Source organism: Zootermopsis nevadensis, unplaced genomic scaffold (assembly GCF_977971745.1).
Source record: "Zootermopsis nevadensis isolate Lab colony 2312 unplaced genomic scaffold, Znev_1.0 Znev_ptg000028l, whole genome shotgun sequence".
NCBI classification, from domain to species: domain Eukaryota; kingdom Metazoa; phylum Arthropoda; class Insecta; order Blattodea; family Termopsidae; genus Zootermopsis; species Zootermopsis nevadensis.
Genome location: NW_028259160.1, coordinates 19,598,213 through 19,616,245, shown reverse-complemented (window position 1 = coordinate 19,616,245; position 18,033 = coordinate 19,598,213). Strand labels below are relative to the sequence as shown.

Here is an 18,033-nt window from a genome sequence, read left to right as displayed (position 1 = left end):
GTCAGCGGCTGACCGGCTCAACGGATTTACTCCAACTAAGGACCAACTAGCGACATTTCGGAAAAGTAAGCACTGTCCGATAGTGGACCTTTCCCTACTTTAGTAAGGTACTAATCGTTCACGTACCTGATCGATTTGACGAGCCTGAAGTGCATACAGCAGAGCCCTTCGTCCAGGAACCGAGACTTAGCGAAGTTGAAAATGCAATTGGGAAATTAAAATGTTATAAACCTCCAGGCGTCGACTCAATTCCGGCGAAACTAGTCCATGCAGGTGGTAGCACACTGCACTCAGAGACACACGAGCTTCTGGTCCCGATTTGGAACCAGGAAGTAATACCACAACAGCGGGAAGATTCGGTTGTTGAACTTCCGAAGTAAGATGGGCTTTAGGGCGATAGGAATCGATGGAGCGAACTGGATTCAGCTGGCTCAGAATAGAGTGCGGCGGCGGGCTTTTGTAAACACAGCGATGAACCGTCGAGTTCCACAAAGAAAGTGGGCAATTCTTTGACGAGCAGAGTGTACAATCGACTTTTGAAAGAATTTCCTGCTGCAAATAGTGAGTGGGTGAGTGATGCGAACCATGGTACTGGGAGCAAAATAATTGTACCATTGCACTTTCTTTAACTATGAAGGAGTCAATGAGCGATGTTGCGAGTTCTGTTTCGTGTAATGGGTTGAAGCTACGTGAGTTAGCTACGGGGTCCTCTCCAGGCCTCTGTTAACTCCTGGAAGTTAATTTTTACAGAGCAGTGCCCCAGAGAACCTAACCTTGTCCTGCATGACGTCATTGTCTCTTCACACGCATGCGCAACCCAGAAGCAAACAGATAGACTATTTCCCCCTGATGAGGATCGTCTAGACTATCCGCGGTACAGGGGAGTAGAAGTTGCCGCATGAACAAGGCGATACCGTCTATGTTAATCCTTAGTTAAAGACACACAAAAACATTTGTGAGGAAGGCTCTTTGTTTCTTAGGCGTTATCAAATATAAATTATCTGGAACGCGATTCTGGTTAGAACAAATGAATACCGCTAAATAATTTCAGGTTCTGAAAACGTATTTCTGTATTTTAGACGTTCTGGCGAGCGTACAATTTAGTGGCCCATTTGTACTCGTTAAAATTCGTGTTTCTTTATAGATTTATCAGATTTGATGTCGTCGAAATTTAGCTCTGCAGAATGTGCGTGTCTGTTCCCCGCAAATTTGCACCCTCTGCGTTCTAACTGTTCCTTGTCACCATCAGATCGGAATCCAGTTGAGCCCGTTGATTTGCTTCATGTAATCATTTATTCGGAGGTTTCCCTTGAAACAGATGAATCATTTTGCTTATTGTACAGGGAGCACCACCTGTCCGTAAAATCAGGCCTAATTACGCGTTGTAGTTGATACAGTGCTACTTCAGAAACAAATGTTTTTCGATTATACAGCTGCTCCCGCGAGCATGTTGCCATCTTTGATTGTATGACTTTAAAGTCTAGGCCTATAACTCGAGGTGGCCTCTACTAACATAATATTCACACCAAGTTTTACAAAAATACGTCATTTGATTTGTTGGTTACGTAAGCAAACTGGAACGATGCTTTAAGAACCGGCTTCCCGTTTAAACCGACGAAAAAGCTGGGCTATACGAATCGTGCAATTTAGTGTTATGTAAACGAACTTCTTGAGTGGCTGAGCGACTGTTAGCTTTTCAGGAAGGATTCGGCTCCACTGAGTGTATAACTAAGTGTAACCAAACCAAACACCTGATTACACTGTGCAACTTTCTGGCTGTTTTGAATATCACTAATGTTAATTGGTTGTTTCAGTTGGGCCGCCTTCGCTGTAGACTGCCCCATATCCCCATAGATGGTTCTGTAAAACCGTGAAGTCCATGGGACGGCGATGAAGTCTGTGAGCCGTTGGGCTCTTCGCCGTTTCGTCTTTGTCTCTGTTCAGTGGCTGCAGTAGAACCGGTTCTACAACTGATTTAACGTTCAGTAACTCCGTATTTTATCAACAGAGTGTATTTATTTGTCCCACATGACTTTCATAATTAACAGCGGTCATTTCCCTAAACACCAATAAGCAATCTGTCGTACTAATAAAAACTCAGTGTTTTATTTCAGGTAGGTACTGACTTTGTAGATGTAATTTAAAATAACTTCAGGGTTGAAAGCGTTAACCGTTCGTTTCAATCCGTTATGGTTTCCAGCACATAAACTTCGTCGATAAACTTCCATTTTACATCTTCTGCATATGGAACACGCGTTCGGCATTCGCATGACGATGAAACATTCTCATTAATTCCTCCCTGTGTCTCGGACCGACTTTGCTCACGTTCAGTGACATGCTGTACTAGTGATTTCGTTTCTCGTTGAAGATTATTGTCACGTACGGGGGCTTCAGTCTCATGAAGATGGTAACTTTTATTTCCTTGACCGAAATGTGTTAGGTAAATGCACAAATAATACCACAGTAAACCTGAGGTCTTAACGCTCCAGTAGACGAATAGAGTAACCTTTGCCTTGTGTTTATCGGAGCCGGGAAAGGTCCCGTGTTTAGATGAGTAAAACTTGAAATTATTAAGTTTATAACCTGATCAGACGAGGATACACTATACATCACGACTCTTGGTATGTTATTGTGTTCTTACTTTTACAAAATCTATACGACAATCTAAACGACAATATCCAAACTCATTTACATATAAATAAATAACTCATATGTTAATTAATTGTTTCACAGAATAATGAAAAACAAAACATAAGATGCAAATAATAAGAAGATCAACGGAACACCCACTATGATAATCTACAAAACAAATAAAATAAATGAAAACTTGCATTAAAAATATAGAGTAGTTTTAAAGATAAAAAAACCTGAAGATGATGCTATGCATTGAAACATGTAGTAGTATAAAGCGCAATACTGTAACATCGTAATAACGATGAATAGCGCAAAATATCAATATTAATTTTAAATTTTAACATCAACAATTTAAAGTTTGTGTATAGACTTGAATTATATTATATATTTGAAAACTTGAAAGTGTTCTGAAAGCCATTTCAGCCCGCATAGCGCATACGTCATGAATATGACAGGTGAATTTTAATACTAAAGACAGATTAGCAAGTGTCCGATTAGTGTGTTGCAACATTGGTCTCCGTTAGAATTCGTGGGTGATAACAGATCTTTGACAGTCCTAGAAATTGTTCATTATAAAAGCCAGGAAATATCAGTAGAGATCATAAAGTGAGGGAGATAACTTAAGCCAGGGTGGTCCAGAATAGTTTTCGTGTTGGACCCAAGGGCCAAGAAACCCCTGCTGTCACTATTTTTGCATTGTCGTCATCATTAAAAATACTTATTCAGAAATGACAAATTACCATTGCATAAGTTGAAATATAAATTTTACTTAAATGCGCACAAACTACCACAGATTTGTATATCAGGTTTACCAACGTTTTTCTTTTAACCGTTTTCTGAAGACGTTTGATTTGAGCCTCGTGCATAGAAGCTGTCATGTGCGACCGATAGGACGCAAAATTTAATTCGCTGAAACATTTTAATGGATAACCGCCATTATTAAATTAAATTAAATCTAGAATTTCCACAGCGAACTAACTTGATACCTCGTGAGTCCAAAGTTGTCTTGCATTATGCTCTGTATACAGAACGCACAAACATCAGGAATGGAGATACATACGAAGAAAAGAATTAAGATTAGTCATGACGCTGGAACTTGTAAGCTAGCGATTTGTGTTTCAGACTCGGCTTTATCTTGTAACTTGGACGACGCGGGGAGCCACCGTTAACAACTTCCTCTTACGCTTTGAACACGGCTTTTGTTTTCACGTCAGTGATGTAAGCAGGAAAATGCGGATTCTAATGACTGTTTTTACGAGAGAAGAATTATCATCTGAGACTATGTAAAAGAAAAGAGATGGAATCTGAGGAGGGGAACTGGAATTGTTTGATTCTGTGTCTCTCTCCCGTTCTTTCGGATTTCGCTCGCTGATGTATGAATTATTCTAGCTACGGAACTCCCTAATTGACTTCAGCCAACCCCTTCCCACCCCCCCACCCAGTCTTTGGAAAGCAAGGGGGAGGATTGATTTATGTCGACTGTAACTTCTCCCCGAGTGATGGAATGGAAATTGACATCGGCCCGGTAAGTCGAGTGCTCCCCCGTGATTTATGGCATTTCTTCTCGGAGTGCGACCGAACGACGCCACGGCATTTCCGTCTCGACGCCTTCCGACCGCATTTTATGCGTAAACTTTCCGTTGTTTACTTTTACGCGTGATGTAAAGCAGATTTGTCATTTGTGCTGGCTACTACGTGATGTGTGTGCACCCTCTGTCGGTGGTTCAGATCGGGCTTACGAAATTTAAATTTTTTCCAGCTTAATTTTACGTGCTGAAAAATTCGGGTGTGAAAATGGAACCTGTAGTTTGCTACGTGTACCAGTGTTTTCAGAATTCAGAGGTTAAATATTCTCATTTGCATAACTTTAAGAACAGCGTGTTTGAAATTGCAACAAAAGAACTTATAAGATATTGTAGGTGCGTCATATTGTGATTTAATTGTGATTATATTAATTCACAGACCAATATACGCAGCATTAACATCACTCCTACAATACGATTACATCAATGTTATATAACACATCAATAAATGTTGATACAATGAAAAATGAAGAAATGATAAGAAAATTAAAAAACTAAAAATTAGTAATTGAATTAAGAGTTTATAACATACACCTGATGACGGCTCTATGAAAACCGAAACATGTCGAGAATGTTCCATATGTAAATCGAGTACTCGATACGGAACAAAGGATAATATTTTAACCATCTAATTATCTTATATTACTTTATTGTGATTGACGGACAATTTTAATATATTTTAATACTATTTAAAAGAACTTATATTAAATTCTTACCAAAGAAACATAATTAAATGCAATCGGAAAGTAAGGAAAGATTTTGATAGGGCTGTCAGTGTAATGGTGAGAATTAGAAGTGGGTTTTAGTACTTCCTTGAGTGAATTACGGAAATAGAGAGAGAGAAGTAGAATGAATATCGCATGAAGTGGCGTTGAGTAACAATGCCAGCGACCAAGCGAGGTTTGCAATTGTGCGTTTTGAGAGCAGAAATGCCTCCGCCCTTCGGCAGTGTTTTGAAACTCTGTTTCCAGGGGCCGCTTCGACGAACGTTCAGCGCCGTAAATGTATTCGTGTTAATTTTTAGAAAGACTTTAACGTGTGCATATCGAGGTTCTGGGAGCGGGGAAAATTGCGTTTAATGTGGGGCTGCTAGTAACTTACATCATATTTAGGGAATATTTTTTTTGGAATGCTGGCTCCACTGACTTTCGCACGACATTTTCATAGTTTCCACAATATCTGTCGGTTTGAGACAGCGTCTTAAGGGCACCATAGTAACCTAACCTAACCCAACTGTGCAGACTTCATCCTGAAAATCAAATAGTGTCTCAACTTGTCAGAACATTAAATGCCGTTTGTGGAACCTGAAAGTTTAGTTCATACACAAAAAATCTCGCTTGTGATACATATCCTGAGCCAGATTAATTCAGCCGACGCTAATTTTATAACAATTTTAATAATATTTTCCCATCTGCACCTTGGTTTCTCAATAGGTCTCTGTTAAGACGTCTTGTCATACAAATGTTGTATATTATAAACACTATTTCCATACAGTTATTCAAGCATGATGTATCTCGACCTACATATTCGCTTCAAAATTACGTGTTAATATTAAAATACAAACTGTATTTAGTGGCACAGTGCTCAGAACGTACAAAGCAAAATATTAGTCCACCCTTACATTACAGGCCGTACATTAATTATCATAAAGGATGGTTCATAAACTTAAAGATAAATGTTTCCAGTTATTATAAACATGTACATTGGGGTTAGATGTTAATTGGTTTAAAGTAGCACTATTGTCTGACCACTTGGTTGCTTTTTAAAATCTTGAGTAAGACACTAAACTAACCCCTCTGGGTAGTTAATTTAGGTGTCTTATTCAATTGTTTTAACCCTTGAATAAAAACTAATCTAACCCCCCGAAATGGGGGTTTAAACACTTGACCAACCCCCCTTCGAGGGTTTTGGTCAAGTGTTCAAAACCCAATCAACCCCTACTTCGGGTGGTTTGGTTGCGTTTTAAAATCTTGGATGGTAATATTTTAGATAAAATTAACGTCTGTAAAATAATTAATTTTAATAGGACTTCTTGTGCAGAAAATAACGGGGAGAAATCATTTTTCCTTCTATGCTGCAAACAATATTTCTCTTTATTTTTTTGTAGGTTGTACATCAATTCCTAATTTTCTACATTATTTTCGTAAGGAAAGTAATTAAAATTAAAGTGTTCGTCGTGTTTGTAATCAACTGCAAACTACTTATTTTCCTGTGCCAGTTCAAGTTCATAGTTCGATTCCCTAACAGACTGAACCTTGAGATGAAAAGATAACCAGGCCTTGGCACATTTCTCCGGTTGTTACAAACGAAGGAGGCGTGATAAGATTATATTTGGAACGCCTTACTTCATCCAAATGTGATTGATTTTATGAATTTTGGCATTGTTTAATGTATTAAATTGGAAGAGAGTAGCGGCAATCAGTCTCTTGAACGTCTTTGTTCCAGACCTTGCGTCTAGAGGTGGCGTGACATTCACAAAGCTTTCGAACTCGTAAAATTTGTATACGAGGCGAAAACTTATGCCTTTCCAGATATAGAATAACGGTTGCCCTAGAACAGTCGCCTTACTGCGATTGGGACCAATGAAATTCGAATATGGCTTTTCTGAGCGTTTCCCGACGTTATGGGGTGATTTTGGGGGACGAATCGGATCGCCGTATTCAATTCAAAATTTAAGACAGTGATAGCGCGCTTGTGTTGCTGCGGCGCTCTCTAAAGTGTTGGATTTCAAGTCGTGCAGACGTGTTCTTCTCGCAAATTTTCAGTACAAAAACGGCCGATACATTGCACTGCCTAAATATCAACATAATTGTGTCTTTGCATCAGTGTGAAATAATCCGTGAATAAATTGAGTGATTTCAACAACAACTATGTCGTCAAAATTTCACTAGCTCAACGACTTCTCTTTCCTCACGCGAGCGCGGCTCCAATTAAGGCCTCCACCGTATATTCTCTGAGAGTCAGAGATCCTTGTCCACCGACTAACCCTATATAAAGATATCATGAGAAACCTTTAACCCTTTCCGCGCACCGAACTAACAAACGTTTTAATTGCAACAGCGCCGGCCTAGCTACTGGGTTTGAAATCGTGGCTACATCAGCAGAAGGACGAGTGTGTGTGTAAGGACGGTTACATTCCCAATTCAACATTTTTTTACGTTTCTCATTCATTAATTTGTCTCCTTGTCTGTAGGCGTAATCACTTGCATTTGGTAGGTTCTTGATGACACAAGTCGACATAAAGTGTCTATAAACATTCATGTCTGCCGCCAGGTACCTGCAAGAAAGAAAACCCGTTTCCATCATCCATCAGTATTATATACACTCAAGACAATTTTTATCATATTTCGCGGACACAGTTACAGAAAATATGTAGCTCTACATAAGATGACATAACTCATGAAGAAATTCCTCTTCTACCATAAATCATTTATTTAATATAAATTTAATAGAAATGTAATTTCAATGTCAGTGAATTTATGTTGAGAAAGTATCTATTTTTTAATAATATCTTTGTGAGTCGTAAAATGTGTTGACCTAAAAATATCCATGTCTGATGGGCTGGCTCTCTCTTTAGGTTAAATGGAAAACTGCTTCCACCGAAATGTCGTTGCTTATAATTTGTTTCCAGACAACCTTAACGAAAGTTCCCCCAATCGGAATTCAACGTACGATTGCCACATCATATTTCAGGACAGTTGCCACGTGATCTTTCTCTCACTCATACACATAGAACCCCGGCCAACGCGCTATTATAACGTAATACATTTTATTACATGAAAGTGAAGGTAGAGGTTATGACTATTTTAAAACGCTGTCAATTGACTTGTGTTCTGCGCAAGCTATGTTTCGTACACTTCATTAAGCCATTACCCTCGGTCAGAATAATAAATTTAATCAAACTTAATTTGGAGAGATAAGCGTGTATTTTTTAGACATGCGCCCATGACAATATTTCCCTCTTTTAGCAATATATATTAAAAAAAAAATTGTCCCACCAAACATAGTTCTGGAGATATTCTGCTGGACGTAAAACAGACACAAATCAAACTCGAATGAATTTCTGTGGAATTTCTGGCTCTTGAATGAAGAAATGTGGCTTTCTGGATGTTTTTGAAGCTACTTACTCACTCCGTTAACAGATGGCAAGAGACTGCATGGTCAAACACGCCAAGAGACAGCCATTTTAAAATAAACTTCCATCGAAAATGGGAACATGAGACGGTAGGCGTCGTTAAACCTGAAACTGGCCTAACACTTTGATAAAAGCAAATTATTATGGCGATGTTGATGTGCTGAATGCCAGAAACGTCCTGCCCAAGAGAGTAAATCTGATCAAAGAATCAAAGAGCTTCTTATTAAAGCAGTTACAGCTTACGTCTGATTAGCATTATCTAGTCATTTACCCCTTGGTTTAACGTTTCAGCTCGACCGCAACATCGCCCTGCCTGCTTTCAATCTACCCCCTTCCTCCCGCCCATTTTTCGCGCGTTGTATTCAAGGCCCTAAGTAAGCAGTAAGAAACTCCGAAACGTCGGTCAGTTTCTACGTCACTACATGATGCAGCACCCGCAAGGTCGCGGTCATTTTGACCTGAAATAATTCACTTCCTAGTGCTTTTCGAAAGTAACAGTTTGTGATTATACAGTCCTGAACAAAGAAACAAAGAAACAAACCATCGAATTTCCTTGCCATTGAAACATGCGACGTGGGGGAAGAAGTCGTCCTTCTTAGAAAATCTATTGATGACAAAGATCCTGTTGTCGATCACTTCTGCTTTTAAGTAACCTGAATGGAACTTCATCTCAGGGATCTCGGTCCACGTATCTTCTTCAAGGTCATACTTTTCGGTACTGAGCTCGGATGATGTCTCGTTCCATCCTCCTGCACACACACACACACATTCCGTAATAGACCACAGGATATACAAAAGCTGCCAAAGGGAACTTATTGTAACCCCATTCAGCGGTGCCCGTCTTCATATTTATTACTCTGTCACCTGGCCGCGAAATATTTGGCCTTTATGGAGCCACAAGATTCATTACCTTATTCACAAAAGTCGGTAGTTAAACCCTTCCCACATACTCTAGATCCCTAAAAACATTTTAATATTATCCATTCTTTTAAGGCTATGTATCACAAGTGGTATCTTACCTTCGAGGTTACCAATTATAAAATAAACGTAAGGAATGGATGAAATACAGAAAAGAAAATTCATTCCCTTTTGCAGTGTTTGTATTAGTACCAGAAACGAAATTAAGGATGAAATAGCTACAATATTATTTTCGTACTTGTAGCTTCAGGGAATTGCGTCTGACATCTGTTTTCTGCTTCATGAAACTGCGTGAGAAAATAGCATTCAACAACAACACAAGATGCACTGTTCAAAACGCCGTTACACAAACAAGTGACGAAACGCAAGGACTGCGAAAGGACTGCTTTAAACCATCGGCTTTTTGGGGATAACAGCACGGCAAACTGAAATTTCATTGCTACAAGAACAAAATGTTTACCTTTAAAACTTAGACTCTGTGACAAACGGGGCGTACGTTACTTGAGATACCACAAGATGTAATGCATTGTTAGTTAGTTAGTTAAGTTTTCTTTGTGGATAATGTAATCGAAACCACGAATCGGGGTTTAAATTACTGACAAACTATATCTCTGTAATGACAGGAGAAAAATGCTGTTCATAAAAACTCAGTCACTCTAAGAAAAGTAGGAAAACATTTCACAATAGCAAGTTCTGCTAGAAGGATAGAGGAGTATCACACAGAATGTCCAGAGTTCTCACCTATGGCGTACAGACTGCCGTTGAAGGCGACGGAAGAAAAACAGGCACGTCCAAAAAGCATTGGTGAAACGAACGTCCATTGGTCGGTGTCCGGGTCATAAACTTCCACCGAGTTTAGATAATTCATACCAGTACTTCCACCAGCGACGTATATTTTGTCTGTACAAACAAATTAGCTATAATTAAAATGGGACAATCCGTACTTAAATTTGTAAATCTACTAATGATATTGTATATAATGTCCCTCTTCGAGTCACAGAAACTGCACAGACACGGCCATCTCTGTTCATCTGTTTCTTTGTTTCAAATGCAGACAATCAGCATGTCAAAGGAAACGAGTTTAACTGATAAAATTTAATATAAACAGCATAAAGTGCTTAAATTGATGTATAATGGAAATGATGTGAAAAGAATTTTATTAAATTTGCTACCGGAGATGTACGGTACGAGCTGCCAAGCGGTGCTCTACATTTATAATATAATGTGCTATTTACATGAGATCATTAACTGTTTGAAAAACATATTACATCTGTATTACATAAGAGTCAGTTTGATAGTTTGATGGTTGTTTGCATTCACTCCTAGTGTACACTAAAAAGGCAGAAGACGATGCACAGGGGCAGCTTACAAGATCAGAAGAAACCTTCACACACTCAGAACTTCAAGCCTTTGTAGTCTGTGAAATAACGTAGTATGTAGCACGGATAAAAGAAAGAAATAATAAAAGAATATGGGACAGTGGACGGAGGGAAACTAAGTTCAAGAGCGAAGAGGAATGCCTTGATGATGAAGCCATAAAGTTCGTCTTAAACGTCGGCAGAAGCCAAACGACAGCCATCTTCGTATTAGCCACCGTGAGAACCTCAAATCCTACGATTCCTTCAACTGTTCTTACGTTGTTACAAGAGGACAGACTAATTCTCCACTAATTCATACACTACTGTTTCTCAGGATTTACGTACCATTCAGCACAGTCGAACTTGCATGGGTTCGCTTTGTGTTCATGGGAGCGATCAAAGACCACTGGTTCGCCTTGCAGTCGTATCTTTCAGCCGTTCTGTGAATCTCACTATAACCGTAACCGCCCATGGCGTACACTGCTCCTCGCAGAACAGCCACACTAAAATGGCGTCTGAAACGATAAAAGTACAAGCTCTGCTATGCTCATTTATTGTTGATTCAAATGCATTTCCTCTCGCAGAACGCATTGTTAGTTCGTTATTGTTAAATCATAATTCAAATGAATTAACAAACAAATCATTTTCTTAAAAGCAACATTGTCGCAAAAGTCCTCCTAGCTATTCGCAATTTGCCCGATGCTCCTGTATGTGAGTGGTACAATTTTACAGCCCCTGCCCACATTTATATTTTGACTAACGGAGCGACTATCAGCTTTTTAAGAAGGACTGTGTTAAAAGGAGTCCCTTAGTTACCAAGCTGCATCTTACCTGCATTCATTCATAGGCGCCACCTCGCGCCACGTCTTCGTAACGGCGTTGAAGCAGCGACATGAGCTTAAGACTTCCCAGCCGTCGCAACCACCGATGACGTAAATGTCGAAACCAACTACTGCCGCGCCATGGTCGGCTCGCGGACCGATCGAGTCAACGCCCTCAACCTGCAAGAACGACAGGTCATGGCTTTATGTTTCTTTGGGTCACAAGGTCTACTAATGTGAAGTCCTTACATTAGAGTCCAAGCAACCACCAGAGTAGAGGTACAACCCACAACAGCGGACCGAATTGCTACACCTTGGTGGGTGGCACTCGACAAAGATCGTGAGAAATTAACTTGGAACAATGGTGGAATTATGAGAGGCGAAGAAAACACGAAGACCCGAAGAGGAGCTCAAACATTACCAGTGCTCTCGTCAAGTACGACAAACAAATTTAGAATTAATTTCTGGTCAACAGCTGACATTTCAGGTTCGTACGATGCCAAAGACAGATGTTGGCGTTTTGGGTTTTCCGACGCAAAACTTGAGGCAGTACGTCCCCCACCCCACCCCAAAGAGTGTGTCAGCCTTCTAATTCAAGAGGCGGTACCACGCAGATGGTCGACATCGACAATGAAATCCACTGACGATCAACGATGACTTCGTTTCATGTCTAAAATCAGCAGACAGGTTGCCATGACAGTTGAGGTAGGACGCCTATTGTAAATGGTATTTAAGGCAAACTACTTATACTTCGTCGATTCCTATTAGAGCTTACATTGTGCGTGAGACTCAGCATGTGTGTAATTTATTTATTTATTCTTTTTAATTCATGCCTTTGGAGCGTCTCTTAAAAAAGCGTTCACTGCAATGCAAATAAACGGACACGAAATAAAGAGGCGACGAGGAATTTGTGATTAAACTTAAATACAACAATTATTTAGTAAAAATAAGCAAAAAGGAGGAAAAGTAATTTTCTCGGAGGCGTCATTTAACACAGTAAAGCGGCCCATCCACATACGAGTCTGACTTGCGAGTCTCGCTCGGCGAGCTTGACTCTGATACATTTCACCAAACATGCATAGCAGACTCGGCTAGTGACACCCCCACCCACAAACGAGTTTGACTCAATGGAACCCGAGCCGAGCTGGACTCGCAAGCCAGACTCGTACGTGGATGGGCCTCTTTAGAGTAGAAATGTGCGCAACTCACCACACTCCACCGGTCTGCTCGAACGTCGTACGCTTCGATCATATCTGAATGCCTTCCGCCGTGACACCCACCAATAGCAAACAGAATGTCCCGTGGAATTCGCGAGTAGTCAATCCTTGGTGTCACGAATTCCTTGTCTTCCTTGGTCAACCTTTTCACGTAACCCAGGAATGTGAGCGTCTTCGAGATCATGGGTTTGCACGCCTCTATTTCCGTCACGTACGGGTGTTTTAATACCTGTTGAACAATTCAATGTGGGCCTTATGAACATTTAGGAACGGATGTCATGTTCCATTGCAGAGGAGACAAGAAATTCACGTATAATTTGGTTGGGAAATCACCGAAATGTGGTATATAGAGGATAATATGTATTTTGGTTTATGTAACGACGCTCTTAACAAATGCACAGGTTGTGGAGAGAAGCGAAAACAAAGTTAAATCGACCGTAGAGAATTGTATTGAAATGTGTTTCAACCGAAAGATAAACGCTTCAGTAAGGGTTGCATTTTGAGTTACATTCGAAATTGTAATTTATTTCTCGTCTCTCCCGTGCGAGATGCTCGCTGCGATCACCACATTCTTTTTGATTGGATAACTTTAATTAAACGTCAAAATTACGTAGCATCGAAAGGAAATTATGACAATCAGTTGCTTCGAGTTTCAAGGGAGGCAACCTGTTACGTGTTGATGGTTGGGTTGAAGGCTCGTCAACACAACAGCGTGGGATTATGAGCTCGATGTCTATCAAGAGCCATTGCATGTTTCGACCTTAATTGGTCATCATCATGTGGTTCTCCTTAACCCGGTGTCCTACGTGAGCGATTAAATGCGAGCGGTGCGAGTTGCGTGGGCGAAGCGGAAATATCAAACTGGCTGTTTGTGTGGCGCTGTCCTAGGTTACAGCGAAGCGGTCAGCGGCAAAATTCCGAGATCAAATATTTTGATATTTTCGCATGAGTAGCTGCACTGGCCAGTAAGGCGCATGCCCAAGAGAGCTCTGCGATTGTTTCACACTTATTCGTAAGAGGTGAGTGACTGAAATTACAGGGCATTTGACCTAGTGTAGAAATATTTTTTCTCTCGGGTTAAAGCGCATGATGAAATGGAAGAAAGAATATCATAAGTTGTATGGCTGCTTAGTGAGATAACGGTTAAAATATTAGAATGTTAAAGCTGTCTATGAGTTTGAAGTCCCTGGGGTAATTTACTCTTGATCTAGAACGAAGCCTTCTTGCTGCAATTTTTCGATATCTGTTGTCCCTATGTGGTCAATCAGCTGAAGATCATCATGCTGATGCGATTTGGGGTTGACTATATTTTTCGTCGGAGATTTGTGAAATTATTAGAGCAGTTAAGATACTCTTCTTATGGCAGTAGGGTCTTTGGTTAAGTTGAACGCTGAGTCAGAGGACGTGATTTATCTGTTGGATGATTTTCCTTTTAAGCTGAGTGGACGTTTGAATGTAGTTAACGGTGGAATGCTCTAGTTGAAGTGACACACGCAATAGATCTTAATTAACGCTGAGACTAATAAAAGATTGTAGCGCCCACGAACTATCAAACTTGCAGACGATAAATAAAAGATGATTAAATCCATCCACATATCTGAATAAAAGGACTATTCGAATATTTGTTTTACACATACACACACTTACACACGAGAGCGTGTTACCAGCGGCATTCTACAGGTAGTTACTGTAACCATGGTAACTAAGGGAATCTGGGGATTTCTTACGCAGGAAGTTTTGCGCGGGATAAGGCATTAAAATCATTGTATAATTTTCACGTCGTTATTGTGAGATTTTAAGGGGAATCGGAATATGTAAACAGATTCTGTTAAAGCTCATCAGCATTAAATCTAATGAACATCTGTTCAGACGTTCTCGAGCTGGAACTGCGGACAGACAGACAGACAGACGGGCTTACATGTGACGAAGAAAAAGGCTCCCGATTTGCATTAATTTGTTACGAACACGTGTGAATATGGAATTGAAAATGCGGATTTCACTACCCTTAAACATCCACGATTTCAGGGGCATACTGACCTTCTCCTTGAAGAAATCTTCGTCAAGTAGTCTGACGCCCTTCAAGAGGCCCGCGATGTGACCTTTCCTGTTATCCGGGTCGTGGTTGATCCACCGGAGAATGCACTCCCACACTGTTTCCTCATCCTTTGCGTTTAGTTCCTCTGACGTGATTATCTCTTGCAGCTCCTCTACAGGCAGTTCTAGCAGTTCTCCGCTCTGCTGAGACACTTGCACGAAGTTCCGCAGAACGAAGCTGCGAGCGTGAGCCTCAAGGTCGGCGAAGGAGTGTAACCTGTGACAGCGAGGGTAAGAGCCGACTCAGAATTGATCTCCTTCGTTCTCTGACACATTGAAACACTGCAGGAAGAATTTGATTCCCAACTATTTACACACCTCAGTATTTCGCCTCCAGTTTTTACCTTAGCCCTTTGGAGCCCGAATGAATGAGCCTAAGAGCAAATACATGGAGAGGCAACGGTGAGAGACGCTCCGTTTAACCGTGGCAATATACAGACTTTTCGGCTATGAAGGTTCCCAGGCAATGCCCGCTCGTCCTCGTGATAAGATTGAATCAAGGGCATGGCGTACGCAAGTGAAGAAGGCAGTGACATGAGGAGAGTAGAATTTTGAATTCTCGTATTAACCTTGGCGAAACGACGTTGTGTTAACTGTGTGAGTTAATCCAGTGAAAGCTTGTTTAGCCGGACTATATGGGGGGATCCACCGGTCGGATAAGCCGATAAGTCGGATGAGCGAGGGAAAGGGGAACGTGGTCATGGAGTTTAACTAATAATTACAGACTCAATACAGATTTTCCTCGGCGGCGGATGATGCGGGCGTTTCGCACTCACAAGCCGACAGCAAAAGTCACTCGTGAGCGCTGTTCGAGGGAATCCCTGTATTAAAATAGTGAATTTATCACTCATTCTCTCCATCGCATGTAGTGGAGGTTCTGGTGTGATTCTGCCGATGTCAGTTGATTTGCTTGCTGTGTTGTCCTGAACGAGAAGGAGTAAGGGTTCAGCATCTACGGGGCCCAGCGGGCTGTTTTTTAACTTTGCCCGATAATAACCAATTCTCTAAATGTCTTGAAGTGTTCATAATACTCAGCAGAATCTGGGTGTGAGTTTAGATCAATGAACTGTACCGCGTGGACATCGATTTAAACACTCGCGCCGGTGGAATTCAATCGCAAGCGATCTGGTTGAAATTCGGTCGCTTAATGCGGGAATCGGATAATCGAGGCTCAGTTAACCGAGGTTTTGATATATGCAAAAAGATGTGGGGCTGAATGTTGACTTTGATATTGGGAGGATAATGTATGAAGCAAGGAATTCCGCAGAGAAATGAAGAAAGAAAGAAAAAAGAAAAGGAATTCGAGAGGAATGCAGATTTAATTATGACCCTGCAATAGGTGGCTTTCGTGTTCTATATGGTGAAATTAGTAATCTCTTGGTCATAACGACGATCAAAACATATACAGTTAAATCAGAACATTTAGATTACAGGGACCTTAACAATAACCCGCCAAACAACCCTGACCTACAACGCTTTATAATTCGCCCAGTCCTCAGTCAGAGGTTATAATCTCCGACCCGGCACTCGACTGCTCTCTAGAGTATAGCTGCTTCGCTCCAGCGACGAAGGCTAGCTTCACAGCAAATGACAAATGAACATCTATTACCTTGCGAACTGCATGATGCCGACACAGTTGTCGACGTCCATCGCGTCCTTCAGGAAGTCGCAGCAGATTTTAGGAAGGTCCGGAATACACATGTATTCAGCCGTCACGAGCAGCTGACGCACGTTGTCCGAGCGGATGTCCACATCGCGAAAATAAACATAATCTAGTATCTCGGTCATTATGTCTGAGCTGACTCCGTGGAGGACAACATCAGCCTTCTCCCTGGTGTGCAGTATTGTCGTGAAGAGGTTTCTGAAACGTCACGAAGCAATAGTCGATTTGGAGAAACGGCGAGCAGAAAATTACAAGCCATTCGTATAAACTTTAAGTTTTTATAACTCACGTAGTCAAATAAAAGTATCCTTCTGTCAATGTGGTGGACGAATTTTTGTTACCTGAATATTTAAAAAAAACTCCCAGAATGAGTACGAATGGGACCAGACTGACTGCCAGAGGATGTAGAGCGTGCGGAGACTTAACAGAATATAACTTACAAATTGGATAGCAAGCAGCGAACTGAAGAGCTATGGAATGGTCACCTCGTTTCTTACATACCCTTCAAGAGATATCTGAGATTATAACAACTATTCTAGAAATTTTAAAGCCAACCAGCAAAGTTACACAAATATTTCCACAAACATCGCAGGTTGTACATTCCGCTGATTGATCAGTTCGTAATATGAAATTTATTTGCTCTGTCAAAACATTTTCCCGATAATAAAAAACTTAAAAGAAAAACCGATGTTTCTACGCGGCCTTCAATAAGTGATCACCAACCATCAAAAAATTTCCTATGACAATTTAAGAGCGTTGCAATGCAAGACAAACAGAAAGATTTGATTGTCGGAAAACTTAAAGAGGGGCACAACTTGTAACATGACGTGACAAACGTCTATTGGATAACAAAAGCAATGATTCACGGTTAAATTTCATTTCTCATTTAAAGAACGCACCGCAGATTAAAGTATGCACAAATTCTCGAGCGATTCACTCCTAACAATGAAACATTTCTCCCGAAGGTCTTTGTTACAGTTTATTTCAGACAGAGCAATACACAGCAGCTTTCAGTGTTCCGGACAATGGCGTTTTGAAGGTGCATTACTAACTTTCTTCTGGACTTTGTCGGTCGTTTTGGAAAGGGATTCTATTTCTCCCTCCAGATCGATTGACTGTCACCTTGGTACAACAGCACTTAAAAATTATTACAAAAGACCACGTACGTCTTCAGGGATGTTGTGTCGTATTGTCTCGTAGAAATTATCGGACGTTTCAGAGGTGCTTACTGCCTCCATCATCAAGGTAAGAAGGCAATAGGTACGTCTGAAATGCCACTCAGTTTCTACGGCGCAACGCCCAGAAGACATTCTTCTTCCTCACCGCCGTCAGATTTCATGACAATGAACAAATAACAACAGACAAATAGCCATATAAAAATACAGGTTTCTGCATCAAAGGGGATAAATCATTTCACACACTAATTGACGTCTATTGTGTCCTTATTTCACGTGTTAATTAACCAGATCAGTAAATAAACAAACCTGAAATATGCGCTGCGCATTGACAGAAACTCTCTGTGGACTCGAACGAAGCCGCCGTCATCCAACCTCAACATCGCGTCACAAAAGCGGTTATTCTGTCTCAGCTCGTTCAGAGGGACCAATGTT

General features: G+C 40.8%; 2 protein-coding genes across 4 annotated transcripts in view; one reads left to right on the top strand and one right to left on the bottom strand.

The window, feature by feature from the left end:
* The window catches only part of LOC110835880 (protein madd-4-like), a 123,887-nt gene that overhangs the window by 94,310 nt on the left and 11,544 nt on the right, over nucleotides 1-18,033 (top strand). The window contains exon 4 of one of the 3 annotated variants that reach the window (XM_087356798.1): nucleotides 1,815-2,591. The exons of the other annotated variants lie outside the window; for them this stretch is intronic. Within the exon in view, the coding sequence (XP_087212924.1) occupies nucleotides 1,815-1,874 (60 nt within the window). The 3' untranslated portion in view covers nucleotides 1,875-2,591. Of the gene's footprint in view, nucleotides 1-1,814; nucleotides 2,592-18,033 lie in introns of those variants that run through there. 3 annotated transcript variants of the gene reach the window in all.
* On the bottom strand, nucleotides 6,297-16,548 carry LOC110838238 (kelch-like protein 10). The gene is made up of 8 exons (XM_087357021.1): nucleotides 16,370-16,548; nucleotides 14,704-14,977; nucleotides 12,659-12,895; nucleotides 11,460-11,629; nucleotides 10,974-11,143; nucleotides 10,012-10,170; nucleotides 8,894-9,101; nucleotides 6,297-7,494 (listed from the first exon to the last, which is right to left on the bottom strand). The coding sequence occupies exons 1-8, from the start codon at nucleotides 16,546-16,548 to the stop codon at nucleotides 7,218-7,220; spliced, it is 1,674 nt and encodes a 557-aa protein (XP_087213147.1). The 3' UTR covers nucleotides 6,297-7,217.

Bases quoted from the DNA above. Each gene is read 5' to 3' on its own strand.
- LOC110838238 (XM_087357021.1), bottom strand. From the start codon at position 16,548: ATGACCGAGATACTAGATTATGTTTATTTTCGCGATGTGGACATCCGC. The intron at 14,978-16,369 runs GTAATAGATGTT...TCGCTGTCACAG, and splicing joins GGCATCATGCAGTTCGCAAG to GTTACACTCCTTCGCCGACC. The intron at 7,495-8,893 runs GTTTGTTTCTTT...TCTTTCTTGCAG, and splicing joins AATGGCAAGGAAATTCGATG to GTACCTGGCGGCAGACATGA.